This window comes from Vigna unguiculata, chromosome 4 (assembly GCF_037176805.1).
Source record: "Vigna unguiculata cultivar grain cowpea cultivar isolate G323 ecotype 2 chromosome 4, ASM3717680v1, whole genome shotgun sequence".
Taxonomy (NCBI): Eukaryota; Viridiplantae; Streptophyta; class Magnoliopsida; order Fabales; family Fabaceae; genus Vigna; species Vigna unguiculata.
Window position 1 is genome coordinate 1,923,130 of NC_140795.1, and position 21,865 is coordinate 1,944,994.

General features: G+C 31.6%; 2 protein-coding genes across 5 annotated transcripts; both read right to left on the reverse strand.

The window, feature by feature from the left end:
- Positions 1–635: 635 nt before the first annotated feature.
- On the reverse strand, positions 636–10,178 carry LOC114182322 (uncharacterized). 3 transcript variants are annotated; one of them, XM_028069177.2, is made up of 14 exons: positions 10,038–10,178; positions 9,364–9,780; positions 8,814–9,060; positions 7,861–7,973; positions 5,903–5,982; positions 5,558–5,699; positions 5,394–5,474; positions 3,894–3,998; positions 3,601–3,783; positions 2,397–2,489; positions 1,613–1,752; positions 1,479–1,545; positions 913–1,050; positions 636–782 (listed from the first exon to the last, which is right to left on the reverse strand). In XM_028069177.2, exons 2-13 carry the CDS (start codon positions 9,754–9,756, stop codon positions 931–933), a joined length of 1,764 nt encoding a protein of 587 aa, XP_027924978.1. In that variant the 5' UTR covers positions 9,757–9,780; positions 10,038–10,178; the 3' UTR covers positions 636–782; positions 913–930. The 3 variants fall into 3 exon arrangements, with proteins under 3 accessions (XP_027924978.1, XP_027924975.1, XP_027924976.1); XM_028069174.2 differs by having other exon boundaries at positions 636–1,050; XM_028069175.2 differs by lacking the exon at positions 10,038–10,178 and adding an exon at positions 9,883–9,974 and having other exon boundaries at positions 636–1,050.
- A 1,126-nt stretch (positions 10,179–11,304) lies between these two features.
- LOC114182320 (aluminum-activated malate transporter 9-like) lies at positions 11,305–18,892 on the reverse strand. Of its 2 annotated transcripts, XR_003604059.2 has the most exons (7): positions 18,323–18,892; positions 16,294–16,431; positions 15,914–16,183; positions 15,671–15,807; positions 15,439–15,585; positions 11,975–12,838; positions 11,305–11,584 (listed from the first exon to the last, which is right to left on the reverse strand). XR_003604059.2 is itself a non-coding variant. In XM_028069173.2 (6 exons), the coding sequence occupies exons 1-6, from the start codon at positions 18,723–18,725 to the stop codon at positions 12,161–12,163; spliced, it is 1,773 nt and encodes a 590-aa protein (XP_027924974.1). In that variant the 5' UTR covers positions 18,726–18,892; the 3' UTR covers positions 11,877–12,160. The 2 variants fall into 2 exon arrangements, 1 of the variants encoding a protein (XP_027924974.1); XM_028069173.2 differs by lacking the exon at positions 11,305–11,584 and having other exon boundaries at positions 11,877–12,838.
- Between the last annotated feature and the right edge of the window lie 2,973 nt (positions 18,893–21,865).

Consider the following 21,865-nt stretch of genomic DNA (forward strand, 5'->3'; position numbering starts at 1 on the left):
TTTTAAAACCCGAGAATTGAATATTGTTTATGTAAGTAAATTTTGTTCTTATATCTTGTATTCATATTAATTTTTCAAACTTGAGAAAACTTTATTTAATTATTTATCACATTTAAGTAACATTTTTATTACCAATACCATTTCATACTTGCATGAGTTGCCTTAATTTTTTCATGTACCTTGTATCAATTTGATCTATGATGTATATTTGACTTCCAAAATATAATTCAACATGTATACCTACATTTAAAAATATATTTTAAATCACACAAATAGAAAATACATTATAAATTATGAAACATTATAAAAAATAATAATTTTAGATTTATGCACTCCAAAACACAATGTCTAATTTTCTTAATTTTCGAATAGGATGATTTGCAAAATATGAATCACTCAATAAAAAAAAACAGTAAATCTAAAATCTTTGTGCGGAATTATATATGAAAGAATAATTATTAAAGTATAGAAAGAAAATGTGGAATTAGAAGTAGAAAAAACCTACCCAATTAAGAGTTTAAGTTTATATGGTTACCGAATAAATGTTTGTTTTACTTTGAAGTGTCTAATAATCCAGACCTAATGTCCCACTCTTTTTACATTAGCTACTAATATTTTATTTTAGAATGGACATATTTTAAGCAGATAATGAATATATTCATTGTATTGGTAAATCAAAATTTCATACAAAATATGTTCACATTGGTAAATCATAATTAGTGGTCATCAAAACCGATCTCACCTCCGGACAATGTTTCTTCACTACAAAGAACCTGGTAATACTGATAAAATGAAAGCAAAGCAGGATCACCACAATGATATGTGATACAAAAGATTGGGCAAGTTGGCGTGTTGCCAATTACACAAGAAAATGTAAATCTTATATAAAAAGAAAAAGAAAGAAAAACTAACGACAACATGCAGACTGCTCTAGCTAGACATCTTCACTTGATCACTAGATTGTAGTGCTTGAGAGGCGAAAAACCTAACATCAACATCTGGATCCTCACTCAGCTCAACCAGACAGGGACGGATGGTATTCTCAACCACCTTCATTATTCAAACCATAATTACGATAAGTAATTTAAGAGACGCTAAAAAAAATTATGCATTGGGAGAAGAATTGGGACAGAGATTTTCAAGTGATAACATTGCCATTTACCACTACCAAACAGTCAGCTTAGCTTTCAACTAACTGGTTTTGTAACCCAAGGCTTTTTTCGCAAACAACTAGTTTGAAATTCTTTTTATAGTGAAGAATTGAACACAACCAATTCAACGTAGCATAAAATAAATTACAACAAAAATTAATCTGGACCTCAATATTTCTAAACCAAATTAATAGATAATATAGCTCCTCTGATTAATTTTCAAAATACTAGATTTTTTAGTTTAGAGTTCCATACTGTATTGTAGTCCAAGAAACTATGGGATGGAAGCATGTTAAAGATGAAACCTTAAATGGAAGAGCTACTTACAGACTGATCAACGATTGGGATGAGAGACTGCAACACTTTGGCTACATTGAATTTGATATTAGGCACCCTGCAATACATGTTATGAGTATTGGCTCAAAGGAAGACACACAAAAGTAAGGACTCCACAATTTTACCTATCTTTTGATGCATTAATGACCAGAGGGAGCAGTTTTGAGGTAGTAATCTCCGAGCCCAAAACAGGAGCCAGTAGAGAAATTGCTTGTAGGATCGTCATCCGATACAGATAGTGTGGATCAGTAACCATGTCCAAAACCTGGAAAGGATACAGCAGTTCATTAGATAATAACATTCAGGACATACTTTTATAATCCTTGAAGTACTAAGAAAAGTGTCTACTACAACAAAATTTTCAGCTCACACTCTACAAGTAGATAGAATAGAATCTTTCCCCAGGCACAGCACCCAATTCCAAATCTAGGGCTTCTATAAATGATATAAACCTTGTTTTCCTTCTCCCCGATGGCTTTAAATAATGTAAGACTTTCCCTTTTCTTTTCACTTTAACCCTTTAGCCCTATGTAATTGCTTTTGCAGCTCGCAAACCCATTCCAACAGTTAGTTTCATTTCTTGATATCGTGTGCTTACTTTTTCATTAACATTATTTATAAATCAATATTATCATGTAATTTTTTTGCTTTCTTATTAGTCTATAGTTGATTATGGGCTTTACGCTAACGCTAAGATGTCTACACCAAGAAACCTATATTAATAGTAATAGATCTTTTAAAAAAAAAATTCATGACCTAAGCAAAATTGGCCGCAGATAGAAGTCCTACAAGTAAAAGTAAACATTAAGGATGTTCTAATGATATCACTGGTGTAGGAATCTTTTACTGTAGTTCAAGGTAAAATATACTGAAAATGTACATCAACAAACTAAGTTTCTGTTTTCAAACCTGGGGAATAATGTGTTGCATTGCCCAATCCGGTCCAAATTCTTCTGCTAAGCGTTTGATGTTATTTGCGGCCGCGTCACGGATTGAGTATACCTACAAATACATGAACATACATTAGAGTAAGTCAATATGATACAACCAATCTAAATAATTGAATAAATAGCAGAACGGCATTGAAGACAGCTACCCCCCTAGTAAAAAGGAAAGAAAGAATAACTGGCTTCACTACCAGAAAATTTTGAATATTTTTTATAACCGACTCAATGGAGGATTCAGTTTAAACCTTCCATAAAAAAAAAAAAAAAGACTTTTAACCTCTATATAAAACATTGAGTGGTATTTTCCTTTTAGGTCTTTCTACAGCCAATCCTAAACCACCATCAAATTGAAAATCAAACATAAAATAACTTGCACTAACTTTTGCTTGTCCTTTTAGCCCTCTAAAATTAAGATATCTAAGTAACACCAATTTTTATTCTTTTTCCTTTTCATCTAAACAGAAAAGGCCACGTTTCCAAATACATGTCAGATATAAGCACCATAAAGAAGCCAAAGTATTGTAGTAGAGTTTGACCTGACTTGTTTATTTAAAAGTAACGTTTTAAATTTAAAGCTAATAACGAGAGCTTTAAAATTAAAGAAAAAACCACATTATTATTATTATTATTATCGTCATCATATTGACAAACAAAGAACTTCTTAAGAAATACAGAAGGAACTACTACAAGATAGGAAATCCTCAAAAGCTAATCAAAAAGAAAAACATAAAAATCAAGAAGATGAAACATGTAAGAATGCATGTCAATCTCTCGGAAGAACTATAAAAAAATTGTCCTCCTAGAAAGTCCTTTAGCCCACAAAGAAGTTAAGTGTACAACCTATCCAAAATCCTTTAGGCATTTCTTTCTAACCAATTATGCCAAAATGGAGCACATTGGGCAAACCCAATCTTCATCAACAGCACCGTACAAATTCCCAAAGACATGTAATTTTATTATTTCTTTTAGCTTAAAAGATATAGACTTGCATAAACTAAACATTTGTTTACCAATAAACACACACACATACACACACACATATATATATATATATGAAATTTATAATAATATTCGTCAAGCTCAAGACAAATAACTTGTTTTCAATAAAATAGACATAAAAAATAAGACTAGAACCAATTGAAAATAATTGCACTTGCTTCACAAACCTTGTCCTTTAGCCATTGCATGCAAAGAGCACCGAGCTTATCATCAAAAAAGCCTACACCCAATTGGCTTGCCAATAAGGGTATATATTCTATGATAGCAAGTCGAACTCTCCAGTGCCTATCCTCGGCAAGCTCAACAATAGCTGGCAACAGAGACTGAGATAACAAATCGATACCAATAACCTGCAATCCACATGTAAAATTAAAAGTTTCTAAGAGGGAGCGTATGAAAAACAATAATTTTGAAATGTACATAGCCAATCTAAAAGAACGTTGAATTTTAAGCCACAAACCTGATTCACTTGATCAAGCTTGCTGATAATATTTAGCCTGACATCAGGAAATTCGTCTTTCAAAAGAGAAAGGAAAATAGGCAGGAGTTGATCAATTGTTGCATCCTGCAACCACCACAAAATTATTGAAAAAACAAGGAATCGTAAATTGAATTGCTTTTAGCTAGGAACAGTATCAAGAGTTAAGGAATAAAATCAAATATTTCTCACACCAGAGCAGTGTATTAGAAAACAGAAACAAACGTGCTAGTATGAGGAGATGAAAAACAATAAAGTGGAGAAAATAAGCAGAGGTCCAAAAATAAAGTGGAGAAAATAGGTAAAGGTTTTAATTTTCAGTTTTTCATATTTTGTACAGACCAGAATATTATTAACTATTTTTTTTTTCTGTAAGGGGATGGCCAAATTTTGGAAAGCAAATAGATCAAATCCTGCCAAAGGCATTTATGGATAGTGATAAATATATAACCTGACGTTTAATGCCACTGCAAGTGATAGGTGGAGGATCTAGAAATTTTAAAGTGTGAATGGAACGAAACAATACACAGTAGGCACAAAAAAAATATATTTTAACATTTATACCAATAAAAAAATTAATGATATTGAATAGAAATGTGATCGATCTATTAGTCAAGAAAAAACAGAAGAAATAAAGTCCTGAATGAAGCATCTGATTTGAAAGATAATTCTTGCCATTTTTTTATGAAGAGAATTAAAATAAGGAGAAAAGTAAAAATAACAAACTATGACCTTAAACTAATTTGTACATTTAAAAAAGGATAGTTTCCCCCAAAAGCAAAATTCTAACGGAAAAATAACTAAGCAAGAAAAAAGGTATATAAAATTGAGTTACCTGAGCAACAGCCCAAGTGATTAAGGTAAGGTGGTGAATTGATTAAGGTCATAAATTTATCTCATGGTAATAACTCTAGCATGTAAAATAATTTTATTTTTTCAAAATCTTTATTCAACATATTGATGAGTGAGGGCTATTTAAATATGAAGTAAACCACGAAATCATATCCTAATAGAATTTTAAGGTAGATATGGCAATTACCCCAAGTTATAATAGGCTAAAACATAACTGCCATGACAAAAGAGCATAACAAAACATATTTAACTATTGATGCAAATTGGTAGGAATTTTGTAATTACGTAATGTATTCTATAAATATGGAAATACTGTAATTACGGATATGATGAGCAGTATAATTGTGTAGCCCTTACCCATTATGCTTATGGCTCTAATTATAAATAAGAACCTCCATTGTGTAATCAAGAAACATGAATTAATTCACACTACTTCTCGTTTTTCTCCCTCGTAACAATTAAATACTTAAGTCACATTTGGAAAGACTTCCTTGCTTGCTAAACCATTTATTCATGTTATAACCTAAGCCATGTGATTTTCTATCCCTTTTCAAACACCTTAGTAGACACATTTGTAAATGTTCTAATTTTGTGTTCGCAAAATTTAAGAGCTTAGATAAAGCTTCGTACCTTCCCCAACACTGGTGCCATTCCCATTATAACGGAAGCCAATGCAGAGCGAACATGTTGAGATGAATCGCTTGATAGCTCCTATAGCAGGTAAAGTTGATCGATTGTAATTGAGCTATTATCATAAATTCTAAAACTGTAAGAGTCCCAAAGTAACTGTATACCTTCACACAGGGTAGAATATGCTGAATGGCAAGTTCCGGACTTAGTATGCGGGAGAACTTAGTTACTTTCCCAGCAGCAGCAATACGTACTTCAGCCTCATTATCACGCAGCAGCCTAACATAGGCAGGAACCAATTCTGACCTACAAATGCATAACATTTATATCAATAGTCAACTAGAATGTAGGAAACAAACATTTTAAATTTTTTAAATATTGTCATAGATTATGAAGAAATTAACTTGTATACATTAAATCATGAAGCATAGTAGTTTTATTGTACCAAATGAAGAATGTTCAGTGGTTAGTAACAAACAGACTTTCTGATAGAAGACATAAATGGTTACCTGGTGGGATCAGGACCAACAGCTTCGCATAGCTCATATAGTTGATTTGCAACCATGTAACGAACACGCCATGACTTGTCCTGTATAAGAAGTAATTCAACTATGTAAATGTGACAAAAACAAGCAGAAATTCACTTCAGAAAGTTGGAAACAACAAAAACCAGCAAAAACCAAATTATTTTTTATTTACTCTTTTGGCGTTCAATATTGAGAACACGAAAAAAGGTTCTTTAAAATGACAAAAAAGGATGAGACTACTAAATATGAAAGGCATGCAGATAACTAACAGTAAAACCATAAAAGAAGGGTTAAATATGTTTTTGGTCCCTCAAGTTTTACTGAAGTTTAAAATTAATCCCTCTTCGAAACTTTTGACCAATTTAGTCCTTTATCTTTAGAAATGCGTAAATTTAGTCCTTTAAACCAATTTTTGTTAAGTTTATCTGACGTCTCAAGCACATTTCATAATAGTATTTAAATTGTTTTTATTGTTTGACACATTTTCACTTCAATGTTAACTCAAATATTATCATAAAACATGTTTGAAACGTTAAATAAACTTAACAAAATTTAATTCAAATGACTAAATTCATGCATTTCTAAAGATAAAGGATTAAATTGGTTAAAAGTTTCGAAGAGAGACTGATTCCAAATTTCACTCAAACTTGAGGGACCAAAAACATATTTAACCATAAAAGAATCAAACTTCAAGAGACCTGCATCAGGATTAAACTAATTCAAAACTGTCAAATAACTCTTGATGCAATTCATTATTACTCACAAATCAACAAACTCATGTCATGCGACTACAATAATTAAATATGTACTAATGCAGTGGTGTGGGGAATGTTATCACCCTAGCAGGTCCATTTCCAACTTTAATCTTTTAATTTGAATTAGTTTAAGATTATCATTCTTCCACCAAAAAAAATCTAGGTACAGTGCATCATATTCATTCCTGTTAGTAGCTCAATAAAATTTGTATTTACGCAAGTGTATGGTTCAAAAAGTAATAAATAAGCCACAATCATGTGCAAAACAAGTAGCTATAAAGGGGAAATAAAGAATCCTTTCACATAATATTGTTTAACAAAAACAAAATACTTTTCCCACACCATTGTGTTCTGTCCAAAATGTTTAGAAGTTATTTAGATCTAAGTTCTTTTAAATGGTTTATGAAGTTTTCTCCCTCTTCCTCTACCTTGTACTAATAGCCTGTCCTCCATTTAATCAACTCTATTTCTTCAGCTTCTATTGGTCTTCTTTCACATGACCACTTTGGTGCAATTCTACATTTTTTTTCCATGATAGGTGCTACCCTCGCTTTCTCTATGTTAAGAGTAGAGTAGTAAGCTTGTGTTTAGTATTCTTGAGCTATGAGGGTAAATCTATCCTTTGCACTGTCTCGTACTACATTTTACTACTACTAGGAACTAGCCTAGTTTACTACACAAATAATATACTATAACCACATTGAAACAAGTTTCTCTTATTCACAAAGTTAAATTTATATCCTAATCTTATCTACTCTTTTATGTCCATCCTCTATTGTTTGTTATCATGTCGGCAACACTAAACTTAAGCCCTTGTTGGTACTATGGCTGTGTAGTAAGTTGTCACTAAGCTCTGAAACAATATTACAAAGCACCAAAAATAAATAGTTTTGCAGTTAAGTGTTTGCTTTCCATCGTACATTCTTTACATTAGAATAAAGAAATTTGAACGGATAATATTTTTCACACACACTCTTCCTGTGAAACAAAACAAATTTATTTGCATAGTGGTACATATGTTTGGAAAGGAACAGGCCACTAATTAAACTTGTATCCAGCCTATCGATCTACTCTTACATATATAGTTAACTAAAGCAACCCAAATGTTGCATTCAATTTGATAAGTGTTGGCCACAAAATGGCTATAAATCTCTACATATATAGAATTACAAATGGTCAACAAACCTGAGAAAAATTGACTATGACAGGAAGAATATGTGCCACACAATCCTGAGGCTCCAACAATTTTCCTAGAGCTGCACAACCCTCAACAGCAAGCAGCCGAACAGAATCTTGATCTTCAAGACAAGAGTCAAGAAATCATTGGTTAATACATGCAATTCCATCCAGCCAATCAACTTAAAAAATAGACTAAATAATTACTCCACAAATGACTATAAAGCACTAAACCTGTATTCATTTCTCCCATTAGTCAGTCTAATATACTGACAAACAAAAACTTCAGTATGCTAAGTTTCCTGATAATATTATAAGGAAGAATGATACACTTGTTCTATTCATGACTAGCAGTTATGTGAATTTCACTCGAACAGGTCCACCATCTGGCCTCTTCGTAATTAAAAATATTACTGCTGTTCCTTTTATTGCAAAGATCAATAACAAAGGCAGCATCTCAGTGAAAGTCTGCAAGTGTCTGCAGTTATTTATAAACATTTAACATGCATATTTTACCTTTTATACCAAGATTTTGGACTAAGAGGAAACTAATATTTATAATATTATAATATTTTTTGTATTCTAGGGTCTTTACTTTGATGAAAACCTTTCAGATTAACATCACGAATGAAATAGTTGAAACTTGTCTAAGACTCCAAAAATACCTTAATCAGATTCAATCTTCTATTTAGTTTTCAGTTTCTTTCTTGTTGATCTTCTGAACTTAAATAGATCTAATTCCCAATCTAGACAAAGTGATCAGAGACAAACATAAATCCCTAGATGAAACAGATAGCCTGAATAATGTCATTCACAGTACCTAGCTACGGGGGTCCTCAACTCATCTAAGCAGCACTTTGAAATATATACAATTACAAACTCTAAAACTGTTGCCTCTATCCTACTCTTATATAACAGATTAATGATGAGATGATGGAATTCGCCGCATCATCTTCACATACCATCTTGTGTAAGATCCTCAAACACAGACATGACGTCTGATTTCAAGTGAGGAGCTTCAACGGTGGCAGCAAACTTTCCCAAGTTTGTGGCAGCAGATCTCCTAACCATAGGCATATCATCTTGACAGAGCTGGCCATATATGGCTCTCAGTTCAGTCTTCACCACCTCCGGCGCACTAGGGTAAGCAATATGGAACAAACCACAAGAAGAAACTCGTGCTGTGAACCACTCGCCAGCAGCCAGCCTCTACAACAACCAAAATAACAAAAACAATGAATCCCACTCAAACCACAATCAAACTCATAATACAATCCTATTTAGATAAAAATACCTGGTGAACGAGTAAAATGAATTGAGGCCTAAGCTCAAATCAACGTATGCATTTAATTTTTAGAGAAATTATTTTCATAAACTTCTCCGAAACCTAAGGGGCATAATTTGATTTTATAGCTTATGGAAAACTCACTTCTAAGTTCTTACAATAAAGTTTATACAAACAAAACCTAAAATGATGAATAAAAACGCAGTGAAACTATGTATATGTACTACCTTAACTAAAGGAATGAAGTGCTCAACCAAATCCTGCTCCTTCATCTGAGCTCCAATCCTACACAGCGACTCCACCGATTTGTCTCTGACGCAAGTTTCCTCAACGGTGCAGAGCGTCTCCAACGGAGGAAGAAGCACGTTAGCGTGTTCCACGCCTCCCACGTAGGGAATAAATACGCCCAATTCCTCGGCCATTGCGAGAAGCACTTCATCGTCATCGTCGTTGTTCTCGCTGAGAAACGGAATCAGTTCCTTCCGCGTTCGCTCCTCGCCAAGCGCGCGCGCGATCGTGGAGAGCCGTCGGATCGAGTTCAGCCGCAGCTGAATATCCTCGTTCTTCAGCTCATCGATCAATACGGCAATCGGATACAGAGGCTGGTCCACCATCGCCATGTGGTTTCACCGGATCCTCGAAAACTGCAAGGATCGAAGATCGACGATTCACTCGATTTCAATTAAGCAAAAATTCAAAACAAAAAACGACAAAAGGAAAGAGCGAGAAAGAAACTCGAAATCTACAATACACTTCTTGATCTAAAGCAATGGAGCCGTAGTTCGGAGAGAAATTGAAAAAAAAAAAAAGTGAGAAAAAAATGAATGAATGTGTTGGTGTGGCAGAGAGAGAGAGAGAGAGAGAGAGAGAGAGGGAAGAAAGAGAAGTGATGTTGTGGCACCTGAGAGGGGATTTGTTGAAGGACGGAGAGGAATGGGAATGTAGCGCGGATCGGATCTGCCGTTTGGATAGAGAGAAATTTGGTTTTATAATTTTCCCTGGAATTTCACCATTCTCGAGGGTGTAACTGCTTGTATTGTTCATCATTGGCTGCAAATTTCTTCTTATAATTGTGAAAAAAAAAATATTATGAAAGATTGTAGCGTACATATGATTTCTTTAGAATAATTGAAATCAAACAAATAATATGCACTGTCAATTAATTCTTCTATTGTAAAACAATAGTTTTTAAATTTTTAATTTGTTTACTTTCAAATTAATTTTTTGTATTGATATTCCTAGGTTGGATTGTAAAGACAAAGTAATCCATACGTTGAAAAAAAAAATTACAGTTGTACCAAACTTTTACTCTATGGTTATTGTGAGTAACTGAAAATATAGATAATTTACTACTAATAATTACCGTGTTTAGGGATTAATATTAAGGTTTTAACCTTATTACAAATTATTAATTTATCTAATTAAATTTATTACAATTTACTTTTAATTTATTATCTTCTAATTATAAATACTATTCATTTGCATGTGAGACAACAAAATATCAATTTCATATAAAATTGTTTATTGTCTTTTGTATTATATTATATTTTTCAAGTATTGGTTTTCAATTTTATATTATTTGATTGATTTTATGAGATGTATATCGAAAGAGAAACGTATAATATTTAATCTTGTCGTATATAATAAAAACAATACTTAATCTCAATTCACTCTTTATGATCTTTTCGTCATGGATTGACTTGTTTTATTGTTATTTATTTTTAACATTCTTATGGAGAAAATATATCATTGCTATTCTTGATTATAAAATTCAAAAATAATATTATATAATATATTTATCATGAATATGCTTAATTCACTACCAAATAAGTCTAAAAAAATTATGTATATAAAAAAATTTCTACTAATAACAATGAAAGTACAACAAATGAAATTGTGACTCACTTCAATATTTGATATATGATTTCTAAAATGATATATGATTTCTAAAACTATTGATTTTTTCTATTATATTAAGTGATGTTTCAACCTCTTCTATTTTTAAACATTTTGATAACGATTTATAAAATAATGTGATACTAAAATTGAAATTGCAATCAAGATCTTAAGCTTTTGAAGTACTTTCTTGAAATTGAAATCTCAAAATTGTTCAGAACTTCAACTATAAGATGTGATGATTTATATTAATGCGGATCTGCTCTTGATAATAAAATATGAACCAATGGATACTTCATATTTCTAGTGGTTACATTATCACATGGAAAAGAAACAAAAAGTTGCAATTAGATCCACTACATTGAACTTAAAGGAATGGTCTACGAAGGTTTGTGACCCGGTCCAAAATTTAGGTATGCGCAACTTCCCATTCAACTATATCGTGATAATAGAAGTTGCAAAAGACATTATTCAGTACCCTATTCAACTCAACATCACCTTAATAAAGCATTGCAACATGTGAAAGTTGATAATTTTTTCATCAAGAAAAGTCTGAAAAATATTATGAAATAATCAAACACTCGATCCGAAAATCAATTGACAAATATTATTATGACATGTCACATTATTGGAGATTATAAACAAGTTAAGAACATATACATTCATTTTCCATCTCGAGAGAAAGTATTGATACAAAGATATTTGATTACATAAATTATAAAATTGTAGAACAATACAAACTGTGATACAATGAAAATTTCCTTAATTCAATCGTGATTTATAAACTTTCTTGTGTAACCGGTGTTTGGTATAAGTAAAATGCCATAAGAACAAAGTGTCTATATATACAAAATAATACATAAATTAAAATCATAAACTGAATTATTTTTTGTTTTTATCATACAAAAGTTATACAAATGAAAATCATAGAGGGTGAAATACCTTAGAAATAGCACTCGGGTTGATTTAGGCGAGTTGTTGTTCTCGGATTACGAAGTCAGTAAAGAATGATGGCTTTGAGGTTGAGTTCAGATGATCTACAGAAAACGAAAAAAGGTACATACACACTCTGATTTTGGGATTTCAGCATTTAATTCAGATTAGTCCATGCTGCCATTTCTCAAATTCTCAATCCTTTCCCGTCAAAACATTACACAACCGGTTCCAAAACCCCCCAGTTGTTGTTGGAGCTTGCTCAAGAGGGTCCTTAAATTTTGCTCTCTCGCCCAACTCTTCGAAAGAATCTACAAGGTTCTGAAGCCTTGCCACAAACTCAATCAGAAGCGATGTAAAAGTGGCTAGAGACAAAGAACTAGCACTTTCATACGTTTTAGATTCTTCCTCTTTTGTCACTGCATCTGCTGTGAAGGAAATATGAGCAGGCCAAGATATCTGTTTCCTGAACATGTTTTCATCACCAACACCTACAGGTATCTTCTCAGGAGCTGCTTGTTCTCCCCAACCTTTTGGAACTTTGACGGCTCTGAGATCAAGCACGGCTTCACTTAGAGACTTGTACTCCAGAAAGTGTCTTTCTTCATCCACGTGCAAGAGATCTTGAGAATCACCCTCCCCTCTTGGCCGGTTTCCGATTTCCCAGCTCTCTGAATTCACAAGGAGGAAGGATTTTTTGTCAATCTTCTGCTGCAATTCTTCTGCTGCCTCGTGTACTTCGTAAAGAATGTCGTCCTCGCCTAGTTTCTCCATTTTTTTTACTTTGTTTCCGAGTTCCCTTAGAATTTTCGCCCCTTCAGAACCTACCTTCTGAAGCTCCCTTCTAAAGACTTGTCTCTTCTCTGGTGGTGCCTGTTTATTATAAGGGAGGCTAAGTACATGTGTGTTTTTGCATAAATCATAAGAATTAAAATTTTCCAACTATTTAACTTTAAATTATCCGAAAATTTGAAGTAAAGATAATAAGAAAAGTAATGCACCAAATTCACTGAAATCATAAGCAACTATCACTTCAAATTATAAAAGTGTCATTGTACTCCCCAAAGTTACTAAAATGGCAGTCATTTTAGTCCCTAATGTTGTCAAACATCAAACATTCTAATCTTTGAAATTAAAAAAATAAGAACCAAAATTATCAATGGTCGGTGTAAGGACTACAATTAGATTTTTATAATTTAAGGCACTACATTAACTAGTGATTGTAATTTCAGGGAGTAACTTGGTGCCTGACTCCAAAAATACATAGTAAAGGATATTTTAATAGATTGAAGTGTGTTTTTAAGATTAGAAGAGAGTAAAGAAATAGAGAAGAAAAGTTTCCCATTTTTTATTTGTAAGAACTAATTACAAGCTAAAATATGAACTGTACATAGAGAAAAACAGTTAATAAATAGTTAACTATTCCTGATTCCCAACTAACTCCTAACTAACTCCCAGATCAATAAAGTCTAAACCACATAATAACACCACTTATACATGTTATGGGTAAATTATTCCACCAAAGTTTCAAGTGTAATAAATCAACGCACGCAGAGGGTACCTCCTAGCAGTAATTTGGTTACGTCAGTTACTTCATATGATTAGGAGCCATAACAGCAATTGTAGAAGTAAAAATAAGAAAAACTGGAATGCATTATACCAATATACTATTTTTGACAAGATATAGAAAAACGAAATAGAACTTTGGCCTCATAAAAACTTGAGTTTAATGCAGTGACCATATTCAACCTACGAGAATGAGAAATGACAGCACTGATTAGCATGTCAAATATGAAGAGGTGAAAACAACGTCAAGTTTATCCGTTTTTATGTAAAAAATAACAGAAAAGGAATTTTAAGCCAGAAACAATATACTGAATCGCAGTACGTATCAGGTACCAGTAGTACACAAGGGGAACTTGGGTTAAAGTTAAGATCTACTGCATCTCCCTGAAGGAATTTTGTGTCTTTGTATCAATGAGTTAACCTTAACCTTTTCGTAAAATGGTATTAGAGCCTGATTACGAACCCAATGTCTCGAATTCGAATTGGGGAGGAACCTACTCCAACAAAGAAGGAGTTCTGAATTCACCCGGCTGCCAGGTGGTCAGTTTATGAAGGAGGGGCCTTTGTTAAGGAACCTAACTCTCATATCATTGTTTCGAAAAGATTAACCCATTCTTACAAGGACATAAAATTCCTTAACAATCTCTAGTTCAGCCACTAAGAATACAAGATTTGGGGGCTAAGGGGTTAATATTGGATAACAAAAGTTAAGATAAGTTGAAGCAATATTAGCTTTCTGAACTTGGGGACCAAAGTAATTGACAGTGGATTACAAAAGAAGAAGCTATATTCCAGTATGTCTGAGTAAAATTGATTTTTTCCAGGTCTAAGGTTTACAATCAGTAGACATTTCTCCATAAACCCAAATGGCTTAATTTAATAGTCGATCTTGGTTTAGGAAAAAAAAAACCTTAGATACAGTTTGTTAAGTGCTTTTGGTTTTGTTCTTTAATCATAATTAAGGGTTCAGCTGAATAACCTATGCTGACCCATAGTGCAAATCCTTATATCAAACGTACTTAAGGAACTTCATATAAGTTTTGTTCTCATGAACCCTCAGGTTGTGACCCCTCACATTGCTAACCTCAAAAGACCAACAGTCGAACCTGGAATTATTTCTGTATCCCCATTTAAATAAACTATCAATTGTTTTTTAAAGAGCTTTTATAGGTTAACAAAGTATTTTTTAACAAAGTTTGACAAACTTCTATTTAGGTAAAAAAATATTATTTTATTACTTTATTTTAATTAAAAAATAAAAAATTAATATACTTTAATTCCATTTGTAGAAACTTTGTTAAATTTGTCAATTATTTTGTCAAAAGATAATTTTCCTTTTTTAAAACAGTATATGAATCAACCTTGAAAATTACCTCTTCTCTAAGTATTACACATTTAAAGGGTTAAATATGTTTTTGGTCTCTTAACTTTCAGTGAATTTCAGAATTAGCCCATTTCAAGATTGTATCTGAGTTGTTTACACTGTTTGACACATCTTTGCCTGAATGTTAAGTCAAATACTATTATGAAACGACACATTTTTGCTTTAATGTTAAGTCAAATACTATTATGAAACGCGCTTGAAATATCAAATAAACTTAATGAAATTTGATTAAAATGACTAAATTCACGTATTTCGAAAGATGAATAACTAAATTAATCAAAAGTTTCGATATAAACTAATTCCAAAATTTACTGAAAGTTAAAGGACAAAAACATATTTAACTCATTTAAAACACTTAACATGGAGGGAAATAAATTGAGAATGATAACAAAATTTTAAAATAACATATCATCACAAGATCTGCATATTGGAAAACTACATCCTAAAAACCGTCCACCAAAAGTAAATACAAAAGATTCTAAAGACTCTGAAGTCTTTGGAACAGAAAAGTTATAAGAAGTACCTGTATTTCAGAAAGTATACATCCATGCATAGCCATGACCATAAATGCACAATGCCTTAGAGCCCCACTTACTTTCACATAATTTTGCCAGGGATATCTAAGCATTTTATATCTACCATGAGGTGGCTCCCATACAGCAAAACCCATCTTCAATAAGAAAGACGTATCAATGAGTCAAAAGGATAATCAATACTTTGCTTTGAAAATGAAACAGAACAAAAATAGATGATACCAATGAATCCTCTGTGCTTGTAGATTCAACAGCTGATCTGTAGCCTTTGTAAACCACATCCTCTGCAGCTTGGTATGTAAGAATTTTAGAAGGAACTCTCTCGTATTCAACACAATTAAGATAGTTATTAACAACGCCTGAAAAAAGAAACTCAAAAGCTTTATTCAACCAAAGAAATAAGATTATGAGGCCACACTAAAATATTAGTTGCTAGTCTATTACAATTCCATAAACTAAGACAACCTTCCAATGATGCAGCAACGCCCACGAAATTTTTTGCCACAAGATTATGCAGATCCTCACCAGCCCATATTGGATATATACATACATTTATCCCGAGTGCCACAGCAGCACCAAGTGCAATGAGCAAAAATCTATTTATAGCTGTTTGCACAAACTCTCCTGTTCGATACCCTGATACAATAATGTAGCAATAGGTGATCAAGAACACACGGAAACCATATTCATAAGCCTTCATTGTTGGATATTGTTTTGCATATGTGGCACAAAATCCTGCCAGTAATACATAATAACACTGTCAGAACAATGCATTCTCAAAAAAGGAAAAAAATGATGAATCTTTATCAGCATATTAAGAAATAGAAGTGATTCAAATTCCAGACCTACAGTGAAGATGCTAACAGTTATGATGAGCTCTTCCCATTTTCCAGCCAACTGTGATAAGATTCCCATTGCCAAAGCTAGACCTCCAGCTAACAAAGTCCCCAGTCCTCTGTTAAGCCCTTTGCTAAGAGTTGCCCCTGCAGGAGTACATTTTCAAAAATTATGTTTATAACTGTGGTGTTAGGCCCAATTTCATTGGGCCCAGATTGGTAAAATACCAATCTTATAAAGGAGATATGAGGGATTGAATAGTAAATAAGAGACTTTAAAGACGAACAATGGAATTAAATAGGACGTTGTGAGATAATAAAGGCAACAGAGGAGCTCAGAATTTAAGAAAAACAAAGATAAATAGGCTACTGATGCTAGGAAAATGGCAGATATCTTTTTGGATGTTCTAGTTGACTGGATTTTACCTCTTGACTAAAACAATAACTTAAATTAGAATTTACGAATACATGTTTTACTTCAGCCAATGATTTTTGATAAAAATATTGGATTTAAGATAAAGTACATGAACACAGTTGAATTAAATATGTAGAGGCCTTGGAACATGCATGAGAAAAAACTATAGCCTGTGATTTCGTTCGTTACAAGACAGCAGAAATCTATAAGGAAACAAAAGTAAAATATATTTAATAAAAAAAAACAATATTACTTTAAAAGCTCAAAATAATATTTAACAAACAAATTGAATTTTCCCAACCACTGCCCTGAAGGCACTAGTCAACAACTACTTTTCCTTAGATTAGTATTAGTTTTCTAGACAAACTAACTAAATTAACAGAACCAACATATCACACTACCACGATAGAATGCTTTTAACCGAATTTCTTCTAGCTACTACTCCCCAACAACCAATCAAAATACCATATAATATGTGTACTCAAAAGGTTTAAGGCCTTTATGCACTAATACAGGCATATTTTTCGCCGATCCCCCTTGAGGAAGAGGTATTAAAAACCCAAAAAGGAAACAGAAAATAAAAAAGGAAACAATTATTTTAATCCATAGCTTATACCAATGACACACAGAAAACACTTTATGTTAATTAGGTCTTATGATTAAAATAAAAAAAAAGAGAGAGACATCAATAGACATCAATTTGGTTCTCAATCGCATGTTCCAATTTTGTATGTTACTTTAGGTTTAATTTAAGTGATAAAAGGACCAAGTTCGTGCTAATTATACGAACCACGTGCAATTCTAGACACTATAATAATATATGTCTGTCTGGAAAGGAAAAAGTACAAGGAAAGAGGTGTACTTTTTAAATGTTAAAAAATAACGCTATGATTGTGATGAACATCATAAGTATAGATAAGAATTTAATTCAGATATATAACACTGTATGAGTTTTCTACACCGAGCCTCGATTAGAAAACCGACTCAGGCGCATCAGTGTATTTATGTATATATTATTTATATATATTATTCGATATATTCAACTTTAAATTAGCTATAATTTCAATATTTGCTAATCTCATCTTAGGGAGCAAAATTCCAAAATATTTTTTTAAAAGTAAAAATTCCACAGTAATTTAGGTGAGGAGATGTAATTTTTTATTTTTATAATTTCAATTTTTATAGTATGTATGAGCTACAGTTGTCCTCAGGAGAAATACCCTTGGATAAATAGCATAAGACACTATAAATAACAGTGTATTCTACACTCAAACTACATAATAAATCCAAAAAAGAAACTCAATCCAAAGAAACCCTAATACTTTCTATTTAAAAAATCAAATTCAAATTTTAATATAAAAAACAACAAATGAACCGATTCAGGTGGGGACAACTAGATTCTTGACTTCAAGTAAGCAGTATATGAATTAACTAAATAAGATTAACTAGTAGTATCAAATTAGAATTTACATCCTAAAACGTTAAATGGTGTGTTAATTAACAAAAATTCATGTAGTGGTTTTGATTTCGAGTTCAAATATTCCAGTTATATTTGTCTGTGATTGAAGCAAGATTGTTCTGAAGAATTCTGAAAAAGGAGAGTAGATTGAAGGTTGAAGATACCTATGCTGAATTCGAAGACCACAACGACAGTGAGAATAGCCCAAACGGAGTATCGACTAACGTCCTCAAAGGGCTTTTTGAGGAAAATCAGAAGCGAGAGGAGAATGAGAGCGAGTCCCATTTTTGCGGAGAATATGATCTTCCTGGGATCAGACATCCCCATCTCCCACGCTCGCGCTGCCACGCGCTTCATGCTCTTCCACGCGCCGATGATCATGTCGGAGACAGCGCGGTACGAGCAGCATCGCCTCCGCGGAGAGTTGTCCTCCTCGTCGGACTCCGGCAGCGCGATTCCAATTTGGGAGTAACCTCCGCCCTTCATGGAGAGCAGCCTCTCCTTCTTCTCGGCGAAGCTGTGACGGAAGGAGCCCAGCTTGGGCACCCTCGCCGCCGAACTCATCATCGCCGCCAAATCGGAGCAAACGAGAATCTGAGAAGTTTAACTAAACGCAGACGCGATTTTGGTGTTGCCAGAAATGTGGATTAGTGTTTTCCAAACGTGGCGGTGTGTAGGAATGCTATAGAAGTTAAGTCGTGTTTGTTTGTGGTAATGAAGAGTCACGATGTACAGAACGTGATTACACGACTTCGTTTTTATAGCAATTGTATTTTGTACAAGTAATCATCTAAATTATTCTCCCCTTTATTTATTTATTTATGTATATAAAGTGTATCTCTTTCGTATATCCTATTTATTTACCTTCTTTAAATTATTTATCATATTTTTCTCTTTTAATTCATTTTGTTTATGCTTTTCATATTACTCGTATATTTAAATTAATTTCATTACGCTTTTTTAAATAAATCATACCTTTTAATAATTATTTTAAAATAAATAAAGTTAATATAATTTTGAGTAAAATATAAAAACATTCTTTTAACTAAAACATAATTGATAAAATATTTATTTAAGAACTAAAAATGTTAATGTTAATTTCTTAAAAATAAAAAGAAGATTAATAACCATTTTAAAATTAAAATAAATGTGATAACATAACATAAACGAGGTGATGTTAAGATCTTGTTGAGTTTTGACACAGCTTTAAGAAAAAAATAGTACAAATTTTAATGTGTGTTTTAATGATCAAAACAGGTTCCGAAATTTGGTGAGTTTGCTATCAATCTTTTAGGTAATAAATTGATTAAAGGGTTTCATTAAAGTCTATTTATGTAACTAAAAAATGTTAAAAAAATATAAATATGATAATTTTAAGTTGATTTCATTTGTTAAAGTATACATAAATAATGTTTATTCTTTTTCTAATGTAAAATATTTAATGTTTTGTTAATGTAAATTTGACTACATTCGACAACTACTTTAATTTAAAGTTTAGGTTAATTCAAGTAAACATAAAATAATATTTGATTTTTTATTAATGGTGAGTATTTAATGATTAGTAACTATTTTAAATGTTTCAGATCATAGTTATAATTTGTTAAAACATCCTTTACAAACACTTTATATATATATATATATATATATATATATATATATATATATATATATATATAACATCAAATAAATACTAATGTAGCATTTAATACTATAAATTGATTGTATATGTTAAATAGTTAAATAAATACTTTTACTTAATATTAACTTATTTTACTATTAAATGCATAACTCTTTTATATTTTAGTGATAGGATTGAGGTTAGAACTTAGGGTTTAATACATAATTGTCCTACAAGTTTAAGTAAAATTTAAAATTAGTTAATTTTTAAAATTTTTGATAAATTTAGTTTTTCATTTTTAAAAATACGTGAATTTAGTTTTTTTAACCAAATTTTGTTAAGTTGACAATTTTTGACACTATTTGACACATTTTCGCTTTAATGTTAACTCAAGTATATAATAAAATGTGTTTAAAATATCAAATAAATTTAAAAGATATATGATAAGAATGACTAAATTCACACATTTATAAAAATAAAGAACTAAATTGATATAAAATTTTAAAGCAAAACTAATTTCAAAATTCATTAAAATTTGGTAAAAAAAACATATTTAAGCATGGATCTTATACTAATTTATCTATCAAAAGTCAAACAGCACATTAATTAATTTTCTCACAATAATATTATTTCAGAGCCGGTGTGCTGCACCACTTTAAGAAACTAACTAATTTCGTGCGAAACTCAATTCCAATAATTTGTACATTGTCAACATTTTGAAAAACAATAATGTTCTATGAATAAAAACTTATTATTTGATATATAATAAATTTCGGTTATGAAAAAAATTATATTTTTATTGTTTGAAAAAAGAAAACAAGCTTTAATTTTACGTGTATAACTGGTTAATTTTTTGGTTGAGGAAATAAGTGAATATATTTAAAACTATTACATCTTTTAAGATTTTTAAAACAACAAAAATTCATTTGACTTCTGAATATCAACTTTAAAATCGAATGGTTGCATTTGATTTCTTTTACACTAATTAAAATTGTTTTCGTGTTCTAACATCATTTTCTTTTATGGGGTTACTTTTCCCTGAAAACATTAGTTCTCAATTTTTTTATTTATTTTTTAATATCACTCCTTTTTAGCATTTACTTAAAAGAAAAAAGAAAAAAGATTACAGCTACTTGACATAACCCTAATGATTTAAATTATGGACTATTATTCTCATATAACATTTTTGTTTTTAAATCAATTCCGTCAATGCTATTTTTAGAGATAAATATATAATATATAAACAACACATTTGCTTACTCTTTTCTTGTTCTCACATTCGTGTTTGATAAAATATACCATATGCACAAGCACAATTTTAGGACTTGGGTCATCCTAGAATGAACTATGTGAGAACCTATAAAATCACATTAAAAGAGTGTTTGTGTTTAAAATAATGAGATCCTATTATTATTATTATTTTAATAATAAACCGCTTATATATAAATAGAAATTTTATAAAAGGATTTCATTATTTAGAAAATACTCTATCTAAAACTTCGTCCTCTAAATTCTCTCTGACTTCTCTCTAAAATATCTTACCATTCTCTCATCCTTTTTTGAAATCAAAAACCGGCAGAGTGATCACTACGGTGAGATCTCCAAGTCTGTCCGATCAGAACCTTGAATTGAGTAAGTTATAATTCAGCTCTTTTCTCGGTCTTTTCTTGAAAATCTTGCATGTGTTGTAATCTATATCGCATGTGAGGTTTGCGTATCTTGTAAAAATTCTCTATCGATCAGTGGCTCTAATGATGTTCTCTGATCATGTTTCTGATAATTTTAGGTTGATTTGTGAGCATCGGCAATGGAAAAGGGGTTTTAGGTTTTTGGCAGTAGATTGTGCGAGTTAATCAGGTAAGGGAAGCTGATAATTGGATTTAATTAGAGGATACAATGAATGTAATTGTGTGTAATTAGAATTGATTGTTTGAAGTATGATGGAATGTGAATTGTTTGATGTTTGGTATAAGTGAAATTGTGATTGCATTGTGTGAATCGAGGTTGAATTGGAAAATGAACACTTGAATCATGGCTCTAATTGGTATTATCTCACTTTGCTTAAAAACCATTTTGAAAACTAGACAAC

Bases quoted from the DNA above. Each gene is read 5' to 3' on its own strand.
- LOC114182320 (XM_028069173.2), bottom strand. From the start codon at position 18,725: ATGATGAGTTCGGCGGCGAGGGTGCCCAAGCTGGGCTCCTTCCGTCAC. The intron at 15,808-15,913 runs GTTGTCTTAGTT...TTCTTTTTTCAG, and splicing joins CGTTGCTGCATCATTGGAAG to GCGTTGTTAATAACTATCTT. The intron at 12,839-15,438 runs GTACTTCTTATA...TATAATAAACAG, and splicing joins GTATACTTTCTGAAATACAG to GCACCACCAGAGAAGAGACA.
- LOC114182322 (XM_028069177.2), bottom strand. From the start codon at position 9,756: ATGGCGATGGTGGACCAGCCTCTGTATCCGATTGCCGTATTGATCGAT. The intron at 7,974-8,813 runs GTATGTGAAGAT...CTTGTCTTGAAG, and splicing joins TGAGGATCTTACACAAGATG to ATCAAGATTCTGTTCGGCTG. The intron at 5,983-7,860 runs GTTTGTTGACCA...CTTCTTATACAG, and splicing joins TCATAGTCAATTTTTCTCAG to GACAAGTCATGGCGTGTTCG.